This window comes from Cinclus cinclus, chromosome 7, assembly GCF_963662255.1.
Source record: "Cinclus cinclus chromosome 7, bCinCin1.1, whole genome shotgun sequence".
Taxonomy (NCBI): domain Eukaryota; kingdom Metazoa; phylum Chordata; class Aves; order Passeriformes; family Cinclidae; genus Cinclus; species Cinclus cinclus.
In genome coordinates this window covers 17,993,170-18,017,388 of record NC_085052.1, presented here as the reverse complement: position 1 = coordinate 18,017,388, position 24,219 = coordinate 17,993,170, and the positions used below count along the sequence as shown (strand labels likewise).

The 24,219-nt window shown below is 38.3% G+C and overlaps 1 protein-coding gene across 1 annotated transcript in view; it reads right to left on the bottom strand.

Moving 5' to 3' along the window:
- Positions 1-24,219, bottom strand: part of FRMPD2 (FERM and PDZ domain containing 2) — a 58,600-nt gene that overhangs the window by 23,137 nt on the left and 11,244 nt on the right. The window contains exons 3-21 of the mRNA XM_062496891.1: positions 20,544-20,566; positions 19,934-20,005; positions 19,087-19,261; positions 18,187-18,337; positions 17,952-18,090; positions 16,925-17,077; positions 15,395-15,580; positions 14,342-14,498; positions 11,645-11,855; positions 10,681-10,784; positions 9,615-9,713; positions 8,429-8,536; positions 8,169-8,309; positions 7,494-7,729; positions 6,822-6,926; positions 5,809-5,902; positions 5,277-5,362; positions 2,765-2,863; positions 1,217-1,584 (exon numbers count right to left, since the gene is read on the bottom strand). Coding sequence (XP_062352875.1) covers positions 1,217-1,584; positions 2,765-2,863; positions 5,277-5,362; positions 5,809-5,902; positions 6,822-6,926; positions 7,494-7,729; positions 8,169-8,309; positions 8,429-8,536; positions 9,615-9,713; positions 10,681-10,784; positions 11,645-11,855; positions 14,342-14,498; positions 15,395-15,580; positions 16,925-17,077; positions 17,952-18,090; positions 18,187-18,337; positions 19,087-19,261; positions 19,934-20,005; positions 20,544-20,566 — 2,707 coding nt within the window. The remainder of the gene's footprint in view (positions 1-1,216; positions 1,585-2,764; positions 2,864-5,276; positions 5,363-5,808; positions 5,903-6,821; positions 6,927-7,493; positions 7,730-8,168; positions 8,310-8,428; positions 8,537-9,614; positions 9,714-10,680; positions 10,785-11,644; positions 11,856-14,341; positions 14,499-15,394; positions 15,581-16,924; positions 17,078-17,951; positions 18,091-18,186; positions 18,338-19,086; positions 19,262-19,933; positions 20,006-20,543; positions 20,567-24,219) is intronic.

The following is a 24,219-nucleotide window of genomic DNA, read 5'->3' as shown; positions in this document are numbered from 1 at the left end:
AGATTATGTTTAAAATATTGTTTAAAATGCATGGCATCCCAAACTTCTCTGGCTGCCTTTTAAAAATGCAAAATCTGATACTAAATGATACTGGAAATGTATCAAACAGAAATATTTATTTCAGAACTTTCTTCTTGGGAAGAATCCAAAACTTTTCTTGGAATTCATATTTTCCTCACAATAAACTTAGTTTTGTTGAATCTGTATCATCTCTTGGCAAATATGTTTTCTGCAGACATATTTCTGCTGGTTTTACTCTAAGAACTAGAGAAGGAGATAATTAAACAGGAGCTTCATTCATTAATCCAGTGAAGCTTCTCCACTTGACAAAGAGAAGCTAAAATGATGAACTGCCATTATGATCTCACTTGACTTGGCAGTGTCAGGTAGGGCTGACTCCCCAGACAATGGACTGTCTGGGGCTGTGCTTGATGAGTGTCAAAAGTAACAAAATTATTTCAAGTGACTATGTGGAGAAAGAGAATAAAATTACTAAAGCTCTAAGTCAAAGGCTTCTAGAAGACTCAATTTGTCTTTGTATCAATCCTTTCTGTTCTGATAGTTTTTACTTTTTACAATGAGAAAGATGATGAATGTGGAATGGATTGTCTTCTGTGTGACAGGGTCTGATATATCCAAAGGAGTGTAAAAGGAGACTGAGTCCATTTGCGCAATATTTTATTGTATGATTCCTCTGGCTCAGGGGCTCTATTGGCTTCTGAGGACCAGAAAACATAAAAAAACCTAATTTTTTCTCCTTTATTACAGTTTGTCTTCTGAGGTGTTTTTATTTCCTATGAAAGAATTGGAAATTAATCACACAGTAAGAAAAAAAAATGTGTGCCTATTTAAATCAACTCTGAAAAAAGAATGAAAGTAAAAGATCATATAATCAATTAAAAAGTATTTGTTTCCTATTTAGGTCAACAGGAGGCTTTCCACTTGTTTCAAATGGCAACCACCTTCAGCTGAACAGCATAAATAATTACAGTGGTGCAGAACTCTTAACAAGTATCTTGCAATGCAGACTTATGCAAAATTCTAAGGTGAGAGTAAATAGGGAAATCGGATTAGGCCAGTCAGAATAAGATGATAAAATCTTCAGTAATCAGGAGTGATTAGAAGCAGAGTGCCCTGTACTTAAACCTAAGCAATTAACTTTCAAAGTTCCAAGAGTCAAAGGAAAGGCTGCAGAACAGATTTCAGAATTCCTTACCTTTTGGCCTGTCCATGGTGTTCACATGGTGAATAGCAGTTCTGCTTCACTTCCTCCTCTAGAGAGTGGAAGACTTCACACCTGGAAGCTTCTTGATGAATCTTCCAGAGATGCTTATAGAAACTCTCTCTGGAAACTGGGAGTTTCTCTTTGGGTTTCTCTTCAAACTCAGCTTCCTGCTCTTCATAAGCTGAGCTGTCATCCTCAGGAGGCTCACTGAAATCTTCTCCCACTGGAGAATCGAGGCAGTCTTCGAGGTCTGGAGAGGTGCTACCTCCATCACTGGTAGATTGATCCATACTGTTTCCTGCCTCTGTGCTGCCTGGCACTTCTGCCACCAAGTCCTTAAGTGGAGATGGTGCTGGAGTCTAAAAAAAACCAGAAAAGTTAGTCTGGCTCCTTTTTAATCTCCGATCATTTTTTCTTTCAAGAGCAAAGTATTTTGAAAAAGCAATATTAACAAGCTTCTGAATGGGAAAATACCAAATGGTAGCTGGAAGGAAGGAGAAAACATGGAAGAAGGTACTCTCTCACCAAATAACTCTTTTGTCTTAATGCTTATTTTTTATGTTCTATAAGAGTTCCAATCAAAACTACTACATCAGATCACATTCATCAATGAATGCTAGAGATTATTTTTTAATATTTCTGTTCATATCATGCTTCAATGTTTTGTCTATATTGTCTCCATTCTATAAAGATATTTTCCAGATTTGACTGTAGAAGTCAGCCAAGGGCACACTGCAGCAGAGTAGCAGGAGTCAGTTTGTTATCTGGAGATGGTTCTGACTGTGATTTCTGTCTGCCTGAGGGTGGCTATAAATCTTAGTGGGATGACAACCATGAGTGAGCCATGCTGAATGGAGCAAGAGTAGTGCAAATGCATATTCCTTATAAGAGTACTTGTTACGTGTCCATGAATTGTGTTCAAGAAGCAGGAGTAATAATGCTAGCACATGCAGTGGCAATGATTTAGTTTCTGCAGTGTCTACAGTTTGGGGGTATTTTTTGTTTGTTTGTGTTTTGTTTTTCCCTCTGCAGATTCTGTTAACTATCAATAAGAACCTGAATAACCTGTTGAAACCATTATTGCATTTGTTTAACTTCATTAAGAGAGAGTTTTCATTTGTTTAACTTCATTAAGAGAGAGTCTGGATAGGAAAAGTTCTTTATTTTCTTCTCACTTTGGAGAGTTAAAACAGATGCATTTGAGAATATCTGCAGTTTCTGGCTGGGGATCTGGTAGAGCATTTTTAGAAGCATCACTAGAAGACCTACTTGGGTATGTGCTGTTTGACTCCACTGGTAGTACAGCAACTCAAAAGTTGTTGGACTGGGAAAAATATGTTTCATGTCTGCCACATTTATATTATTTTGGTTACTAAGAAATTATCAGTTGAACTCTGCAAGTTGAGTTGAAACCAGGAAGGGAAAGAAATTGAATAGAGGGCTTTGGAGAAAAGGAAAAGTTGCCTTGTTAAAGACTGGATAGAAAATGTAGTAGTGTCTTCTGACAGAAGCAAGTTTCTGTCAGAAGCTTTGCCTTACCAATGGAATCTGCTCTATTTCTGGAAGAGCACCTTTTGGTGGTCTGCAAAGTAGCAGTGTAACTTCTCGAGGAGCCCCTCTTAACAAATGCAGGACATCCTAAACAGGAAGAAGGAATATCATATTTCTGATGGAACACGATATATGTTACATGTCATTTTACCAACTGAGATGGAGAAAATTTTTATTGTGAATGCTACATTTCTGGTATTTGTGCCTCTCAGCAGTGTCTGAGGGCCAATATTCACTACTGCAGGATTGTTATACAAATAGACCATAGTTTATATGTGAACATGTAGCTAAAGTCAGATCTGTTTACAAATTTCTGTTTCAACATCAGACACATAGGTTTAGGTTAAATAATTTTCTTTTTTTGAAGTAAACAGAGTTTTTAGGCAAACTCATTCAAACCACATGTGGCAGTAACACATCTTTGGTCAATTATTTCAGCATAGCTCCACAAACTGCCACATTCAATGAAAAAAATAAATCCACTTGTAGGCCATTACCATTTAATTTCTTCATTGAGTTAAATTTAATTTTTCATTCCAGGTTAAAAACTTACATAGGACTTACCACTCTTGGTAGAAATTTGAATCTGGGGCATTATATTTAGCGTGACATTACAAAGCACAGATGACCACAGGGGGAAAATTGTTCCAATCATGCATAACAACAACAAAGATTCCAACTAATTAACAACTGGTGTGCATCTAACAAAAGAATTCATACATTAGTGGTAGAAACTTATAAATTAAATGGCAGAAGAAATTCACTGTCAGAATTCATTTAGAAAGGAAATTCTACACAGGAATTCTAGAGAAGAGTCCTACACAGAAATGAGATTATTTATATGCAAATTCTGCCTCCCTCTGGTGATAATGAAGTTTAAATCCATTGTGGTAGTTAACCTGTTACCCAGATGGAGCCCCAGTGATAATTCCTCCTGCTACCTGATACAGGAGCCCTTTGAGAGGTTTCCCATTCACAGCTAAAATGACATCTCCAACTTCAATTTCTCCACTCTCTTCAGCTGGCTGCCCCGGAAACAGTCTTTTGATCCTGACAATAGCTCCTCCAAGGTGTTCACAAGCATCTCCTTCCATCTGCAGAACACTAAATCCAAGGCCTCCAGAATTCTTGGTTAATTTCACTTCAAATGTGTTATCTGCTCAAATCAGAAATCAGAAAAAAGTGGGAACCATGGCATATATACCCCCTGAGGAGCCAGTATAAACTATACTCTCAAAATACGTTTTTCCCTGTGTGCTGCAGAGGTAGATCTACTGACACTAAAGTCAAAAGAAAGTTAAGGTGTTCATTTATCTTATGGAAGTCTTTGAAATCTCACAGTCATAATAGGGAGAACTGGAATCTGTTCCACCATGTGTTCACAGTCTGGTACAAGCCCATAAAGGAAAAAGCTTTTCATACCAACATAAAGAGATTCACATGCTATCTTTTTCTGACCTTCTTCTGTAAGTGTTGCATAGATTTTGCTCTTCTATAGCTGCCCAGTGTTTGTTTAGGTCTTGCACAGCATAAGCTAGAATTGGAGCTACTGCTCTTTTCAGTCAAGAATGAGAGGTCAGGCCTTTCCCAAACACCATGCTTATAGCTGAATTCCAGTGTAGAGGAGTAACTGCCTAATGGAGAAGTATGGGTCAGACTTAGTGTTTATTGGACAAATTTCAGTAAGAGACACAGCATTGATTTGTTGACTAAATTCTGTGTAAGCGTTCTCTAGGTCTTCTGCTTTTAAGAAATGAAGTGGTGGCAGTCTGCAGTTCACTCCAGCTTCATCACGGTCACAGCATCAGCAGTTGTGCTGGTGAGGCTCTCCCTGGTCACATTGACACAGCTGCTTCCTGCCCGAGAGTGCTGTGGAGTACAGACAGGGGAGTCCCCTTGCCAGCCCAGTCTCACAAAGGCTGAGAGATACAGTATTTATGCCTAGGATAAATTCAGCTATATCTAGCCACTATAACTCTATGAACATGAGAAGTACTTGGTTCAGAATTGATTTTTGATAATGTCATTAATATGGAATAGTATCATTTTATTCAGTATACAGTTTTCCTTCCAACCCACAGAAATCTCATAGAATTATTTTCATTCATTCCTTTCCTGCACATTGTTGGAAGTCACCCTGAGTTCCTTCTTTATCACTTACCATCTGTCAAAAAGCAGCAGTCCTCGGTACCATCTGTGAGGGATGTTGCCACAGAAACAACTACACATTGGTCCTCCTTTCTGTCATTAGCAGCTGGACATGGCTCTGCCAATTGGTAGTTTCCCCTTTCTAGAACCAGTTTGGCAATCTAAAACAGTGATGAACAGGTACCAGTTACACAGGACACTGTGAGCCATAAGTCTTTTTACTTTTATTTTTAGAGGAATGGGGTTGGAGCAGAGGGGGGATGATTCTTTTGGCCAAGCTTGGCTACTGTCCTTCATACTTAGTCCAGTTTAGTTTACTGGATATCTTATTGATCTCTGCTGTTCTACTAACCTGGCCAGATTTCTTAAGGTGTTCCACAGCCTGTTTGTGGGTGATGCCACAGAGGCTGATGCCATCTACTTCCAGCAGACGATCACCTGAGGTGAAGAAAAGAGCTACTTTGATCTTCAGGTTCAGAGGGTGTAAACCTTGAGGCATGTTACAATAGATCTTTGTGCTTACACGTGTCAAATCAATATTAATTCATAGGAAAGCAATACTGCTTGCTGTACTTCATTCTATAACTAGCAGCTGAAACATTCCAGGGTGTTGTGTAAGTAAATGGAGTGATAGCATCTGGTTATCACAGTAACAATGATCACAGTCACTAGCCTGATGGCAGCTGCAGAGGGTAACTCTACAGTGTTGATGTGAGGCTTCTGTTTTTTCAGTGGGATCCCTACATGTAGTACAGGGACAGGCTGAAGAATGATGGACCACAGGTTACATTTCCCAGCTGTAACACCTCCAATCCCAAATGTGTTTCATTTTCCACACTAGCAGTGAGTTCTGCAGCCCAGGGTTTTATTGTCACATGTGTTACCTATCTTTATTTGTCCATCCTTATCTGCTGGTCCCCTAGGAATTATTGACTTCACATATATCCCACCATGAAGCACACTGGTGTTGATTCCACCCTGCAAAACATGTCCACAGATTAGAGTCTTCATATATTCTTCCTTTGGTAAAAATCAAATCAACTTACATGTGCATTGCAAAGTAACTGCTTCAGGAATTACTTTCTTCTTTAAATAATGGAAAAAAAGGGAAAGAGGATATTACTCCAAAACCCCATCTAGTTGTAATATACTTCCATAGGCAGTAATCTTATTTTATTTTCTCAGAAAAATGCAATGTATTTCTATGTAAAAAATATTAACTAAATGATCATAATTTTTTCCCTATGCTGACAAAAAGTGGTCTTGCGTCTTTCAGTTATCCTTTAGCCCAGCTTCTAAGCTGTGCAATATCCGTTCTTCAGTTATTAATCTTTCAAACAATATATCAAGCATGGACCTGAATTTGGGCACTCAGAGAAACTCCAGATTAACCTAAGAATCATGTTCTGTCCATCTACATCCCATGCCTAATTCAGATGAAAAAAATGGTCCTTAATTTCTTCTGCAGGAAATTAAATGGCTGTTGCTTCACATTCCATTTCAGCAGGGACTGTAAAGACATCTCAGCCTGGAGGGGTAAATTCAGCTTAAATAGCTAGGACAAGGACATGCTGTCCAAATGTGGCAGGCTGTTTTCACTGCTGCCTTCTCTAGTCCTCCCTGACTAAACTGCTTTCAGTGGTAGATCTTGTTCTCAGATTGAGTAAGGACAAAAGGTGTTTGTACTGCCACATGTTTTATGCTTCTTTCAGAGATGGTGTGGGTAAGAACCAGGGAATGAGCAGAGACAGTACTTCAAGCATTCTATGTCAATCAGTTGGACACTTAGGTTTAAAATGTGCCATGCTAACAGTTTCTGTTATCAGCCTATCTTCTGTCTTTGTTCTTGGTCAGTTAACAATTTGACAGGCAAATAAAGATTAACAGTAACACTTGCAGTCACGCTGATTCCAAAAGTCCCATCTTCTTTAATAAGCTCCACCATGTAGATTTCCTTTGAGTTGGATCCTGATGGAGATGGTAAGTGGGAAGAATCAGCTGCCTGTCTCAAAAATAAAAACTTTAATGAGATTACAGCATCTTGGTTTAAAAATAAGGGGGGAGGGAGTGGGGGGAGAGAAGGAATTTTAAAAAAGGAAGAGAGTATTTCCAGAAGATGTAAAAGGTTTTATCCTGCTGTCACTGTAAACCTGGAGCAATACCATTTATATCCCTGATATTATTGGAAGCTTAAGCTAATGCTACTCAAAATGCAATCTGTCTAAATGCACAAAACCTGAGTATATATAGGGAGGATGTCAGAACGTAGGAAATTAGGCATGGCATGTTCTGTGACTGGCTTGAAAACTTAAAAGATTGCAAGAAAATAATCAAAATTTTGTCCCTCCTCTGGAAAAGGAAGGAGAATTCATAAAACATTTTGTAGAATAGTTTCCCCATTTATAAATATATTCCAGACATGTATATCATTTTGTAATTTCCAGTGTAATTTATTTCAAGGTTTTCTATCTCCTTTCCTTCATAGTTTCCTTTCTACATGTATCTAGTATGTTGTTAAATGTTGTGTGCTGAGTGTAACATTACTGAGCAGCATCAAAATCTCAGTTACCTCTATATCCAGGCTATCAGCTGAAGGAACTGGAATCCTAGGGCCCAATTTTGATGTTAAATTCCAAGAGATAGTCTTCTCAAGTTCATCTGTATTTGTGTCCTGTTCTTTGGGGAGAGCCGTATGACAATCCTGAATCTTTTTTCTCCCACTGTCTACACAAGAGATCTCAGATCCACTAGTGCTGTTTCCTCTTGATAGATTCTTTTCTTCATTTAATCCTTCTTCATAAATGTCTGCAAAGCCATACCAAAATAATATATTGTGGAATGCAAATAGGAAGTAAACTTGAAGAAAAATGTTATAACCCAGCACAAGAGGACACAGTAACTTCTTATTTCAACTGGTTGTGAAATCAGATCTATAAAATGAGTTAGTCAATGTAAAATGGAGCACTGCTATTATAAGTGCTCAGAAATGTGTTTGCTTCCTCACTACAGAGGACTGTGACTCTCTGTCAGAGAAAGAAATGCCAAATTCCTTTGTTGTTCAGCAGGGAAGCCCATAATAAATTTTTTCACACTGATGTAGCAGAGACATCACATGATACCTACTAGAAGTTGGCATTTTTAGTGTATGGTTGTTCTAACTGGCAGTCAGGAGCAGGAACACAGTACTACCTCCCAGTGCCTAAGAAATATGAGTGTCCCGAGTTAACTATTAGCATCCCAGAGCCAGCGGGGGCATTTGCCTTTATACCTTTAGGTTGAGAGATTATGAGCTCCACTTCATCGGGACAGTTCTGTATGATTTTAACTGCAGTATTAAATGAAACACCCTCAAGACTAATATTATTCACAGAGATGAGTCGTCCTCCTTAAAAAGAAAAAGATAAAAGCAAGAGAAAGCACGTCTAAATAAGGAAATAAATCCAGAGTAGCTAACTTTAAACTATGCAAGTATTTTAATTCTAATTAAAAACTACAGAAAATGACCTGGTTTCATATTTCCAGCTCTGTCTGCAGGTCCCCCAGGGATAATTGAAGCGATAAAGATACCAAGGTCTAATTTTCCTACATTTTCTCCTCCAATAATTACAAAACCTGCAAAAACGAGATAGCATGAGAATGCAAACATTGTCAGTATTAAAAAAGATTAACCTTAGGAGCACAAAAGACTCTTACTCCAATGGCATAAGTTTTCTACGTGATCTGAAGGATGGGGAGCTTTGATTTACAGGGCATCAAGGTCCTGACCTGGGAGAGCTTTAAACTTACATTATAATTAAAGTGTGCTGGTGACTTTGGTCACTGTTTAGATATAATTTACCAGTAACAATGTTTTCTTGGCTTGGTACTTTTACAGACACTAACTACTTTCTTGCATGAGTCATGAACTAGGTGCACCTGCAGCATTTAACACCTGCAGGAAGAAAATGGTCTAAAAGCTCATTAGATAAATGTGAACATCATTTTACATCATGCAGCTGGGACATCTGAAGTGTTTCCGAATTCAACCTGAATGTAAACTTCTAATGCAAGAGATCTAAGAACATTAAATCTGTTGTTCAGTAGTCCAGTTTCACTATCCTGACTATTGAAATATATTCTTTTACTGCTACATTAGTTGGGTTTGGGATTAGGATATTACACACAGACGTGCAACATTTATAAATTTGATTTTTAATTTTATTAATGGTCATTTGTGAAACCTGATAGTCTGAACTCATCCACAAGAACTTTATACAGTGTGATTAAGGTATTAGATAACAAAAATATTATCCAAATAACAATACAAAAGTTGAGAAACATTCATGTTAAATTTTTGTAAACGTTTTGCACTCCCACAGGCACCCCCTGTAAGGTCTAAGATAAATAAAATCAGTACAAGTGCATTTCAGATACAAACTAAAACCATGTTTCTTTCATTCTGCTCTAAGCACTTGATTCCTTTGGTTTCTGTGGCTTTAGTTAATCCTCTGAAAATATAATGGTCTTGATTTATGTGCTTAGTCCTGGAAATTCTGAGTCCTTCACAAATATTGGTACTCTTACTCTATAAGAAGAATAAATGGACTAAAGGAGTTTACACTCTTGCCCAGCCTGAGTCAGCAAGCATCAGTGTTAGCACCAGCATCTGATAGTCCCAGTAATAAACATAATATTTATGTTCCTTACTTACCAAATCCATTCTTAGGGTCACGTTTTAGGCTGACACAAATGATTTCTCTTTCTAAACCACTTAGCAAAACTTCCTTTTGGATAGCTGGTGATCCAGGTGCTGCAGAAACAAAACAGCTAGAATAAATGTAGATTAATGCAGGGAGACAGTATATTTGTATATTATGCAAGACTGAAGTTTCAAAAATCAATATATATTTTATCCTTGATTTCAACATTACTGTTACTTTTAAATCAATACAATTCTGGAAGGAAGCTCAAACAAGTATTCAGAAGTTTTCATTCTTTAAAATAACTTTGTACAGAGATGTGCAAGCTCTTCCTACAATGTTCCTTTCTGGAGAATATACATTTTTCTGCAATGTTTTTTATTAAGATTAGAACATTTAGAGTCAGGCATGTAATGTAGTGCTCATTGCATTTGAAGGTGATTTGAATACAAAATTTCCTGTGGGCTCTAGCCTTATGTCTTGTGGGCCCTTTTGGCTCCAAAGGTGCAATCCAACCAACACTGATTGCAATGGTGACTGCTTAACATTGAGCAGTTGCCACAGTGTTTTTAAAGTACTGTTCTAATTTTTAAATAGACTAACCAGATAAGCATAGCTTCATATTCCATTGATTGGCTCCCCATGTGCACGGAACCTGGCTTCTGATGGAAAATGAGATATCCAGTCCTTATTCCAGAAAGTGTCATGCAAGTGCAAGAGCAGAGGAAAGACCTGGAGCCTATGCTCTCCCATGCATTGAGTTTTGAACCAAACAATGACCTCTGACCACAGGGATATTGCCCCATCTAAGAGTCCCTGGGTGTGCTGAACTGCAGCTCTGCAGAGCATCAGGCACCATTATAGATTCATTTTATCATGAAGTCCCTTACCACTGAACCTGATGCAAAGAAGAAGGGGAAGAAAACAGCTGGTCTTGCTAAACTCTGGATTTTACTTCCAGGACTGGAAGTAAAAAAGGGTAGTCTTTAATCTGTAAGTAAAATATATGTTGTTCTCTGTCTATTGAGACAGTAAACATGGAAGAATACTGCTTCTCTTTATGATTATTATACTCACCACTAATTGTGTTTTGAGTTGAATGGATAGAGAGGAAGTCATAACTCCTTTGTTTTCCATTCAAATTGATGTGCATTTCCGACTGGGATAGCCCTGATACAGATCTGCATGGCAGGAAAGGAAGACCATGTTATCATAAAAAATCAGGAATGGTATTTAGCACTCTTCATTGTCATTAGTCTGTCAGAGCCAAATTGGGAACACACAGGTTTATAGCCTTTCAATGAGTATTCTGATTTCTGGAACATATTTCATTTTAGGGGAGGGGTGGTTTATCCTTGCCAGCATTTGCTTCCAAACAACAGCTGTCATTAGACTACTCATACCATGACTGATTCCACCTGTGTTTTGTTGTGAGCTGACTGCGGGTATCAGGAAAACACAGCATAGCTTTGCCGTGATTCTTTTAGCCCTGCTGTCCAAACCATGTCTGAAAATTTTTCTGGTACTTCATATTCTCCTTGACTCTATTCTAACTCTTAGAATTCATCAAAGGCCTTGAAGCTGTGCAGTTATAGTAACCACCTACACAGGTGAATGCATCAAAACAAAGAGGGAGAATTTCTTGCATTGTTCCCTATGATTTGCACGTTTGGACATGGAGGAATCAACCACATCATGATCTCTGCATTCCTGATCAAAACCAGCTTCTGCTGAATTTTTAGTTCACAAACTGTAATTTCCAGTGAAGATACACAGACATTAATTTTACATTAATTCTCCCTCATTTCTATACTTCCCTATGACCTAATTAGTGGTTTCTTCTTGAGTCTGGTACATATTTAAATGTCACTCTTTTTCAAGTTCTCCTTTGTTAGTGTATTAACTCCTGCCTGCATTTGCACTACTGCTGGCACCATGGAGCCCCAGACCTTTTGGTGGGATTACAATAAGAATTTAAAAAAGAAAAATAGTTTATGTCTGAGTCTTCTTACATACATTCGGAGAGAAAAATCAAATCTACCTGCCAAGATTGCTTTTTTCTCTAGTCCTGTTGTTGGTTTCCACACTGAGGTTATCGCAAGACTTGCTCATCATCCCAGCAGAAAGGCTTTCCAGATTTGCTCCATAGAGCACGTTCTCTGAGCGAGACAGTCTCTGAATAAGGGCAAGGTGTTCTCGCTGAGCTGCATATGCAGAATTTGATTTGTCTATTTCCACAAATTTACTGTCCTCTGAAGAAGAAGCAAGAGAGAGGAAGAAACAGATAAATCCACTGATATTATCACATATTTTTAAGCTCAAATGAACTTTAAATAAAATCTTTTGAATATGCCAGAAAAAAATATTGACATTACAGATAATATTTGTTCTTTTAGCCTTGAGGATACCTAGGCCTTGGGGTGAGTAGAAGGAGTTTTCTTTCATAAAAAGTATATGCTGAATTTGTGAATTACATTACAAATGCACTTTCCACAAAGACAGGTGAAATGTACAACCCCATATAATTTAAACTGGAATATTTCTGTGTGGTGTATTTTGTAAATGACTGGTGTATGAGAAACATCTGTCTCTCTGAGTTATCCAGGTTGGTAGTTTCTCATCATTCACAGGCATTCCATTCCAGTAGATTTATATCTGAGAAGACAGGAACTCTAAGAACACACACTCTCCAAAGTTCAGAGAGACACCAAGGAACTGAGTCATTTGCACAAGTGAAGTCAAATGGGGACCATCCTGGCAAGACTTGCTATCCAGTTTTCTACCGTTCTGTGAAATCTACTACTTGCTTAATGACACCTGGGCTCTGCTATATACCAATCCGTCCTCTCAAAAGATTTCATTTTCCTGAAACAAGGTGGTGCTGAAGGAGACATTAATTTATTTAGGTTCTCAGTGGGTGGGCTGGAGAGGGGACATGGAGGACAGAGAGACAGCAGGCAATTGCAGACACACTGGAAAGTAAAACAAAAACTCGGCTTGATACAGGCTAACATAAACATGAGCTTAACTTTTGCTTGTACATGACAGCTAAACTCCCGTGTGTTTTCCTAACAAATGGTAGCCTGAATACAACTTTCTAGAACACTATTCTGCAGCACTAAATCTAGGTTCCCTCTTTCCTCAGTGCCTTTGATCAGAGGCATTTCTTAAGGCATCAGAAGGCTTAAGAAGAGTATTAGCTCAGCCTGGGAGCTGCCGCGGTGATTCACAAGTAGAGGGATGCTTTGAGTTTTGAAGTGATGGTGACTTATATATCTGAACTGTACATCAGAAGCGTGCAGAAGGAGCCTCATAATCTCTTACAGCCTCCCTGGGGAGGGGGGGTAAAGGCAGAATTTTGAACTACTGCATGTCACTGCCTCACTAGGCTTTTTTCCTGGGACAGCAAGCACACACTGAACCCCAGAACCTGTGGTCACATGGCTTGTGTAAGTCTGGCTTGTTTCAGTGATTTGGTACTTGCAATCAGCACTTGGGTAATGATTTTCTTAGTTCTCAATAATTTTACTCCATTATATGTGGAACGTAATAATTTTTGAGATAAATTGCTACTAGGAAATGTGATACAGGAAACACAAATGTGACACGATGCACTATTAGCACTCATTTGAATGCAATAAAGTACAGTCCAACTAAATTACGCAGAAGCTGGAGATGTTAAGCAACAAAGATTTAGGTTCAAGATGCCTTGAACCTAAATGCCATCCTAGGGCCTTTTTCCATGGTAACAATTTTGTGCAAAAATTTCACCTTTCATGCAATAATTTTAGTTGTAAGGAGGAAATATATCAGTCATTCTGTCACATGCCATGGTAGTATTTGTTGCCAACACTGTTATGGTTTTATTACAGAAAGGACCATCCTAGCAGGTAAGGCATGAGACTTGATTCTCTTGCAGTGACTCACCAGGTCAAACACTCAGGGGTTGTAAATGATCATGGTTCTGATCAAGGCAGTGGATGAGCTAGTGAAAAACTCATGTTGCTCCACTGAAGTCAAGAGTGATGACAGTTGTCAACTTAGGCTCTTATTTCTTATGTGCCTCAGTTTCCCCATGATATTCCTTGCCCATCTTTACAGAATGTGCTGATAACATGTACCTGCTCTGGATGGAGCAGAACCTTGTGTCAGAAACTATGGAAGATCTGAAGAGGCACTATTCATCTCTTCCACAGACATGGCAAAATCTAAGATAAGAACTGCTATCAGCTATACAGTTAAGTGGGTATGACTCATGTGCCTTTAGTGGTTTAGTGGCTTTGTCCTGGGAGTGAATCATTGGGTTGCATCCCTGTCTTATGGAAAATAACTAAGTTCAGCTCCAGCATGTCTGGGCATTATTAAACATTTTTCAGGTTACATTTGAAGTAGGTTTGGTATATTTCTGCAGAATTATCACAAGCAGAAGTCTCCTGAAAGGAAATTAAATCATGCTTATTTATTTTTTAAATCTGAGTTTAGCTACATAGTTGTTGTTATCATCAGAGAACCCCTCTTCACCCCTTCCACATGCCTACTCACATGCACATGCCAAATTAGACTTAATCAGACAAATTAGATTCTTCTAACTTTCCATGTAGTAGGAGACTTTATTTTCTAACTGGAGCAGAGTGAAACTGAGGTGGCAGGTTCTAATTCTCAGATTTGGTGAATGTACCTTACCTAAAACATAACCTTGTCCTATGGTCCCAGTAACAAAAGTGCAATTATACCTCACCTGATGAAGTTTGCCGAAGTTGCCTAGAATTCATCTGTGCATTGAATTTGTGCTGGGCAGAGCAGAGATCCAGTAGGTATTTACATGTCTTCACTGTATCAGTAATGAAGGTGTGTTTCTTGCCACTGAAGCTGCTTTCAATCATGAATTTTTTTCTCTGAAGGGGAGAAAAAAGCACCAGTTGCTTCATATATCAGTCATTTCACTGAGGCACTGACAGTTCATTTATATAGACTTGTTGGTTTGTTCAGTTGTATTTATGCCTGACTGCATCTCTTTTGCGTGCAGTGAATGCCTTTTGTAAATTCAGCACTTGTAAACCAGATCTCTGTCATTGGGATCATAACTCTTCTATGTTGAAAGTCAAGAACATTAAGACATTGAATGCATTGATAGCAGGTTGCTAAAACTGCAAAATTTGGCTCTACAGATGTTAAAGTTACTAAACAAATTTAATATGAAAAGGAACATATCTTCAAGCGGGAGAAGAACCGTCTTTGGAGGGCAAACAGGCTGGGAAATGTGTGATTCAGTTTGATGCCTGAACTGTACAACAGTACATTGATATACCTCTAATGTCAAAATCCCGTTTAGGAATGGGTCACAATCTTGTCACCAATACTAGTTTGTTAGCAGAAGTCAATATATGAAGAGATGAGAATGGGAGTAATGAGATCTGGAAAATGGAAGACATGATCCCATGACCCAATGTAGGCAGAAAAACAGAATAGCAGTAAAGACAAAAGAGGAATTAATATGGAATATGCCTTAGAGAGATTTGGCATAGTCTCTTTAATATTCAGCACCAGATTATTCAGTTTTATAGTAATTTGTCTTTGGCCTTGGCATAAATACTGCAGATCTATACTTCACAAAGAACTCAGTATCTTCATATCCACATCCAGATCCAGCTTTGATTTTAAACTCTTCTCAGAAAGGACTTGCCTATATAGAGTGACTCTAATTCTTGTTCTAAGTGAAGTAAATTTATTAAAGCGACAGGAAGAAAGGCAGTAAAGTAGTAGAGTAGAGATTCAATTAGTTCTAACTCACATGAGCTGAAATTCTCTCTGTTTCACGCCACTGGAATCTTAAACTGGCAATTCTTGTGTGATTTTTATTCTCATAGACAATGATGCCTTTGGCACAGATTCCCAGGATTATGTCCCCTTCTGTCCCTTTCTTCTCTTGGGACACGCGATAGAATAACACTCCATATTCAGGAAGCTGCTGAGTCACCTTGTAGAGAAAAAGTGCTTTTACCATGCCTTACTCAAAAAGATTCATGGGAAGAACAGTTAGGTAGATGGAGGAGAAATTACTTCTGACTGTCTGAGGAGCCAGTGTCTGCCCCTGCCATCCAACCATGCAGGGGATATTCTGAGGAACTCACCCAAAGGTTCTGGGTAATCATGCTTGTCTTTCTACCTCCTGTACTTGGCCACGAAAGTGATAAAATGTGACTCAGACACTTTCCAGAGCTATGGAATATGACTAGGCTTTACTGTCTGATATGCAGACCAATATGAGTTTATCCTAAATCCTTATATTTTCTTTCTGGGAAGCTACTGTAGAATCCTTAAATGGCTTTTCAATTGTGAACAGAGATTTTCAGTGACCAAAATGAAACACTTTAAGAAGATCTGTTTTTTCAGAAAGTAACCATAGTACAAATGCTCAGATCCTGAAAACTGGGGCATCTATAATCACTAGCTGAATCTGGGTTTTAATTTTTAATCTCTGTCATATTTGGAATTTACATGTTCTTGCCATGGGGTCTTTCTCACTTTCTATGATGTGGTGGCTCCTTCTACAGACTCATTCACTGAAACAGATACTAACAAAGCTGCTTTTCTCCATTGGATTTGCCACACATGATGGGACTGTCATTAAGGCTAAGCTTCAATCTATTTCTTCAATTGCACTGACAGTGTTAAATGAGAAACTAATATAATTAAATAGCAACTGAACTAAAATGATGCTATAAATAACAGCATGTGGCACTGCAGCAAAATGACTACTGGTATTTATCCATTATCTAATCCCTGATATTTTCCATTTGATGGAAAGCAGAGAGGTTTGGGGAGAAGGAGAAATTAGCAGGAAAAAGTTAAATCCCACATCATCGTGACACTTTAGAGCACTAAAGAAATAGTCAAGTGAGAAAATACTTCAGGTAACTCCTTCCTCACTTCCAGCATTCACAGATACTTTTAAACAAACAATCACTATATGTTTAGAAAATGGCTGAATAGCTGCTGTAATTTCAGAAGCAAAAAATGTGCTTGTTCTCATGTTTTATAATCCTCTGGAGCCCAGACATGTTGGTAACAAATTACCAAAAATTTAGATCAAGCCTTGGAATGCTGCAAATACACCAAAACTGTGAGTTTATAAAAACTCTCAGTGGTAAGTGACAGCATCTACAGCAGAATGAAATTTGGAGGTTTTTGTTGACTATTCAGAATTTTTTATCATACCTAAATCCACTGTATCAGGCAAGAAGAAAATAGACAATGGTAAATAGAGAGGGGCTTTCTACCTCAAAATTAATAAATAGTGTTTGGGGTTATGGCAAGTTACCTTTAAAAATTCTAGTTCAGCTTCGTCCTCAAACAGGGAGCGATTCATACGATGTAATTTAGCAAGCTCTCGCTGTACATATGCCAGGGTCATTTTCTCTATTCGACTTGCTGGAACGTAGTCTTCAACACGGAAATAGCTCTTTCCATGCATCTGTGGGGGAAAAAAATTGAAAAAACAAAGGGACAGGAGCCTTTTGTTCTTTCTTGACTTTTCTTATTCATTGCATTTCATTTTCAGGGTGACCCATATGCAGAAGTCACCCTGTTGCCATTTCCCAAAGGAAAGTGAGAATAGCACACAGCGTCCTGAGAGCCAGATTGCCTCTTGCCCCTGTCCTCAAAGCACAAACCACTTCTTTGGGCAGAGAGGGGAAAGGAGCTGGGCCTACAGGTGTGTCCTGCATTTAGAGCTGACAGCTACAGCTGCATCAGTACAACCTACAGTGGGGAACCCGCTGCCATGACAGATCTGACCACGTGGATCAGACCACTCAGAGCTCAATTAACAGAGCTACACTGATTTACATGGCTGAAAGTATGGAAGACAACATAAATGGGTGTTTTCTATACACCTGAAAACTAGGACAGCTAGTTCAGATGTACAGAGACCTCCCTGTCTTTGCAGCTTGTGGATCTGAGCCTACACATAAAATAGCTGTGAATTCTGAAGGGTTAATTTTCTTTACTCTTCCCTATTTACTGATCTCTTTAAGCCCCTCTGCACATCCAAGCTGGGCCTGTGTTGGAAACTTTCTGCAGATTTTCTGGAGTTTCTAGGATGTATTTTCAATTATGAAGGAACTAGACTCTCATCATTTTGCCATATTTCCTGGAAAATTCACCTGCCTCATTGCTACTCTATAACCAGGAAAATTTTGTAATTTCTAAAATTAAGTCTAAAGGATTTATCTGAGGACTTAACTGAAGCTCTCTGCTATTCACATTTCATCTTTAAACACTACGTGACAAACAAAAGCTGCAAAAGTTGTAGAGAGAGACCTCTGAGAAATACTATTTCTCCACACCTCAGAAGCATAATTTCCAAGCTCTGCCTGTAAAGCCAAAGCGCCGAGTTTCAGGGCAGTCTCATCACTGCAATATAATCGCTCCTCCAAAATATCTTTACGAAGCTGCAGGTAAAACTGATGCCTTGTCAAGCCGTGCCTGGAATAGAAAAAGGTTTAGGAGCTCAGGAGGGACTTTGAATGGTATCCCTGAATGCTACTGGCTTTCCTTCAGTCAGCAGAATTGTGCACTTACTGAATAACATTAAAGTGGTTGACAAAGAATTTTATCCTTAGAAAGAGTGTGAAATTAATGATGGACATTTTCTTCTTGGGTTGGTCATTCCAGCCATCTGGGGCCACTTTGTAGAGTTTGGTCTCCTCATCCAAAAAGAAGAATTCTTTACCTGAAATGACAATTTTGGGTTCTGTAATAAACCTGGATATACTCCAGCAGCTTAAAGTTCTGCTGTCTTCATAGAGTGCATCACTAGCAATAAAAAATAAAATAGATTTGGGATGTCAGCTGAGATTTACTTCTCTGTGTCATGATTTAAATTATTGCTCCTTTGATGGAGAACTTAGTATGTAATTTTGGATTACAAATGTTAGATGCTGGATTAGTATAGTATCTGAGAAATCTCTCAAGGGTTCATGGGGCTTGCATTCTTCTCACCATTCAGGTTCTGCACCCCTTTGTAATCCCTATTCCCTACACACAAGTTGTGCTCTTTCCCAGTTTCTCAGCTGTGCCTGCTATCAGAAGGTGACTAGGGACATGTGGGCCTGGTAGATGACAGCTGAACTTGTACTCCCCCTTGTATCTAGGAGAAAAACAGAGGTAGCCTTACCCTGTGCAGTGTTTCCTGGAATTTCTGCTGGAGCTGCATGGCTCAGTATTATTTGAGTGCAAGGCTGGGACACAGCCTTTTCTGCCTGGGAATATCAGCCAGTAAATGTTGTATGGCTGTGCTGATGCACAGTCCTAGGGCAGACATGCTTTACATCAGTGCAGTGCAGTTTAAAACATACCTGTGCACAAGCTTTGTATCTGCTTCTACCTAAAGATCTTAAAGGATCTTACTGGAATTCATAATAAAGTGACTACAGAGGCACTGAGGGACAGAGATGTCACTGTCACTTAACTTCTCATTACCTTTCAGGTAAGCCAAGCCAAAGTAGAAATGTTCCACCAAGTTTGCATATGCCACCACAGTGTTGAAAACGTCTCTTGCCTTGGTCTTGATGTCACATTGCACCTCAAGGCACTGGCCATTGAGTAGAATCACATTGAGATCCCTTTGGGACAAATAGGATTTCCCTTTTTTAGTCTAAGAACACGCAAGAAAGAATGAAGAATGAGTGCCAAGTACAAGCAATGCAAGTTCCACAGCATTTTATTACTGAGGCCCACTAGTAGCCTGTCCCTATACAACCTGATGGAACTGGTTACAGCACCATGCTAGTCTCTGCCCTCCTTCTTATAAATTAACATCACAAACATTTCTATTTTTTTTTTTTAAATGTAGAGAATCAAAACAAAACAGCTGAGCATACTGAAATTCTCCAGTCACCAGGGTTATTTTAGATTTGGACCTAATTCCAAATTTGCTTTGCTCTCCTTTTTACTGTTGTCTGCTGTCAATTTTCTACCTTATCTTAATGAAAGGTAAAGCATGTGCGTGCAAGCTGGAGAAGTCCTGTACATTGGAACTGGATGTCATATTGCAGATTTGCTGTACTTTTTCTCAAAGGTCTAGGGCTAGAGTGAGCATTCTTAGCTGAGAAGAATAAGTTAAGCTTTTTTTGCACCAACAGAAATAACTAAATAACACTAAGAATTAAAACACATAATTTCAAGTCTCAGTACCTCTGCAGGAACTCTAACTTGTTTTGAGAGGAGAACATGGAAAGAATACTGCATTGAGACTCAGATGCCACTTACAAAGAGCATGACTAAATTGTCACTGGATTACTTCAAAACTCTTAGTGTTCATACTTACCACAATTGAACCAGGGAGCTGTAAGGTCACTGGTGGTTCACTAGACAAAATAATAAATTCTGGACCTGAAAACTGCAAGGAGACAGTTTAGAAATTTAGTAAGTCTTCTCAATGGAATGAAGATCCCAAACACAAGTATCAATGAAACCCATTTCTATTGATCTGTATGCTGGACTTAATTGACTTCAGCATCTAATAAGGTGCAGATGCTGACTGATGACTTCTCTCTGTTTGGGGTCTCTCCTGTGTAGAGTCTCTAGTTTAAGCAGGGGTAGGGGTAAGTTCATGCTGAAGCCTTTTCTTCTGTAAAGGCACTTAATCATTTCCTTTTGATCCAAAGGATCCATTTCCTTTGAAAGGTGCCTGTTTTCATGACACTTACAGAAACTTACTTTATTCTGAGACCTTTTCTCATTTGATTCCCAAATTACTCTGAGGACAGTCACATGTAGACACATACATACTCGTACCCCTGTGATTGCATGAGCCCAGCTTCCCTAGGAACTAGACTGAAATGCAGAGCTGCTTTCTTCCCCAGTAATAAAGGCTGACTGATGGTTCTTATTAGTCAGCATTGTATTCGTTTGTTTTAACTTCAAATAACTTCAACATTTTTAAGGTCTTTTTTTCTTGCTGAGCATCCACCTCAACAAATGTTATATATTAGGTTTTCATCAGATACATCTATGCTTTTAGATCTCTTAAGCAGACAGAAATAATTAAATGTCTTCAAATAATAAGATGTGAATCCTTCCAACTACCACGACTTAGTAACTTGACCCATTTAGATACTTAAAAAAAATAAATTATTTAATAATAATAATAATAATAATAATAATAATAATAATAATAATGAAAATATGATCCTCCCAACAGACAATGCAGTTTTGTACCACATTAAAGAGGGACTAGCACTACACCGTGTACTAGGCTACAACTGCTGTAACAGTTGCTTAACTCCTGTGAAAGGCCATTATTATCCCCACAAAAATCATAATAATAAAATTTAAAACAAAATCTGTATGAGAAAAGATGATCTTCCAAAGTGTCTTACTGAAGCTCTTGACCAAATATTTGTCACTGGTCACTGCTGAACTTCTGAACTGGGAAGAGGTAAAAGGGCTAATCAGCCTGGAACCTGTCCCTTCTTGTTCCACAACAGAAAACTCCATATGAAGAATCATGGTGGAGTTTTCTGTGATTTAGTTATTTCTGAATTTTTGCAATCCAACTTTTAAAGAAATAATATCCTTTTCATTTAATAGAGTCCTACCACAACTTGGCAACTAGAAATAATTAGGAGAACTATGGTCTGGGCACATTCACTGCCAGCCTATGCTTTCTGTTCAGATTTGCACTGTAAAAAAAAAAAAAAAGTCCTCTGAGCACCTTTAGCTTGAAAACATTTGGGTTAAATGTCTGTGTAAATTTTTTGTTGCTCTGTAGCTGCTGTCAAAGTGGTTGGTAAAAACAGTCCATATGGTGTTTGATGCTTACAGAAATCACATATGTAGGTCAGAGAGTGTTCAATTATGAGCTTTTGCATAGTCTTTATGGACAATTGCTTTCACTGCCTTCAGTTCTGACAGCACAACTGGATCTTGCCTAATTTGGAGTTGGTCAATTTGGAATACTCATCTAATAAGATGACTCAGTAGCTAATATGAACATCACTGTCAAACAAAAATTAGACGAGAGGCTTATCTTTAGTGATATTAACATTTTGAAATCAGCTTATATGTTTTTCATCATTCACCTTTTCCTTTCTGTGGAACAAACATTTCTGTGATGCAGCAGCTGCTGAGTAGTCCTTTGTTGACACAGAGAAGGTGGAGCCCAAGCTTAGCAGGTTCTGTCGGTTGTTCTTCTGTATTCCACCTGGGATTTCTTCTACAGCGCTCACCGACCTTCAAAGGAAATGTCATAGCCAGAAAAATATATAACATGCAATCAACACACCAGTTTGGGGACAGAGAGCTACTGGAATACTGTGAAGCCCAGGGTAATTTCTGTTATAAGATCCTTAATGTTACTTTGCTGAAAAAGAGAAATAAGTTAACAGGAGTAATATTACTGGTGCCCTTTATAAATAAATCTAAACTCTTTGATTCAATAGAGTCAGGTTTGTTTCTTTTTTTTTTCATTTGGTGAGCCACATCCAGCTGGTTTAAGTTTGGTGAAGCCAACAGGCAGAGTGTAGCCCCATTCCCTTCTGGGAATTCTACAAGAAGAAGCAAATTCCTCATTTATTATTTTCTCAAGAAAAAAAGCTTCAGAAAGCCTTAACATTTGTTGTTACATTACTCCAAATTTTCAAGGATTTGGAATTAAATTATTTAAATACCAATTCATTAAGATAATGTCCTGGGGAACTGAGGGAATTTTCAGTTTAATTAAGAAAAAGGTGTGTGAAATCTCAAAACAGAAAGCTGTTTCTGTTCTATAGTTTTAATGTAGAAAGTAATAGTGTTTTCCATGTGAGCACATGTGTATCTTTAGAATAAACTTCAAATATACTATGTACTCAATGAACAAATAATGATTATGTGGTTCAGAAGGAGGGGTTCAATTAAGGTGGATTTGTGGTAATTACATTTTTTCAACAAATGCTAAACATGGAAACTTTTCTATTATCCCAAAGTTTCATCCTTTTCTTTTGCATGCAGCAGGAAACTATTCAACAAATTTCTAAAACTTTTTAACAATTTAACTGGAGTAGTTTCTCATCTCTTCTGACTTCTGACTTCTATTCTGATATATAGTATCCAATAATAGGGAACATGGGAGTGGTTCAAACCTGCAGTAGGTGGGGTTCAGGGATGATGTTAGGAACCATTTCTTTACTTAGAAAGGGGCCAAACACTGGAACAGGCTTCATAAAGAGATGGTCACTGGTCCAAACCCATCAGTTTTTAAGAGGCATTTGGAGATGCTCTTAATAAACATGCTTTAACTTTTGGTCAGACCTGAAGTGGTCAGGTAGTTGGACTAGATGATTATTGAGTCTTCTCTCTTCTCTTCTCTTCTCTTCTCTTCTCTTCTCTTCTCTTCTCTTCTCTTCTCTTCTCTTCTCTTCTCTTCTCTTCTCTTCTCTTCTCTTCTCTTCTCTTCTCTTCTCTTCTCTTCTCTTTTCTCTTCTCATAAAAATATTACTAGCTCAAAAGCCAAGATTCTTTATTAAGAAGGCTTTCTTTTCCTTACTAGTCCCTTCAGAAAGTATAAAAACACTTCATGTTATTACTCCTGTTAGATGAGAGATGCCAGATCTGACATTGTGTCTTCTTTAGATACAGACCAGAGCCTTGTTTACAAGTGTCACTTTGTGAGATGTAAATTATATTAAATGGGCTGCTTACAGAATGAGCATGATGATATTAGTAAGCTTTATAGATAGAAAACCCATCAATAATTTTTGTGTTGGTTGTACTCCTACATGGGAAACTGTTGATTTCCAAAGTAATTTCAACTCCACTGCTGTCATGGTACTTGCACTAGGATGGTGACTGGTAGAAATTCAGTTGCAAATGCTTACAACCAGGAGTGCAGTTTGCAGTCCTTGAAGTTCTATGGGAAACAGCTTGCTGGAAATTTGGGGAACAGAGTTAGTCTTTCAGCAGAGGGGAATTTACTCTTGGCAGCATGGTTTTAGATCAAGCATATTAAGATCATATCCAGGTTGTTATTCAGAAGCATGGCAATTGCTCTGAAGTACTCAGTAAATAAATCCTCTGTTACTCATGTAACTGCTAGATATATGATGCATATATAGATGTCTGTGAACACACATATAAATGTATATGTGTGTAGTTAGACAAGTAGACAGACACTTCTTTCTTGATGAAAGCAGCCACTATCCTGCAATCTGCTTGTAGATCTCTCTTGTTGCAGTTTTACAGGTATACTAGGACACCTCATATTGCCCAGATTATCATGGCTGATTTATCAGGAAGTTCAAACTGTTTACTTGGGACACATTTAATTGGGAGTTGATCTAAACTGAGCATTTCCTGTGGGTCTGAATTACTTGTGTACATGGTTAAAAGAAGAAACTCCTGTTTAACTGGGTCAAGAACCCAATTTAAATGGGATGTCTGTAGGGATTACATGGTGCTTAACTATGGGATTCTGGTCTTTGTGATGCCTAGAGCTGACAGTACTTACATCTCTTCTTTGTTTGGAAACACCCATGATTATAGCTGCACTGTGTTAACACCTAGTCCAGAAAACTTGTTTGGCAGCAGCGGTGGTACCCAGGCTTTTGAAAAGGAGTTAGTATCAGTGGTACA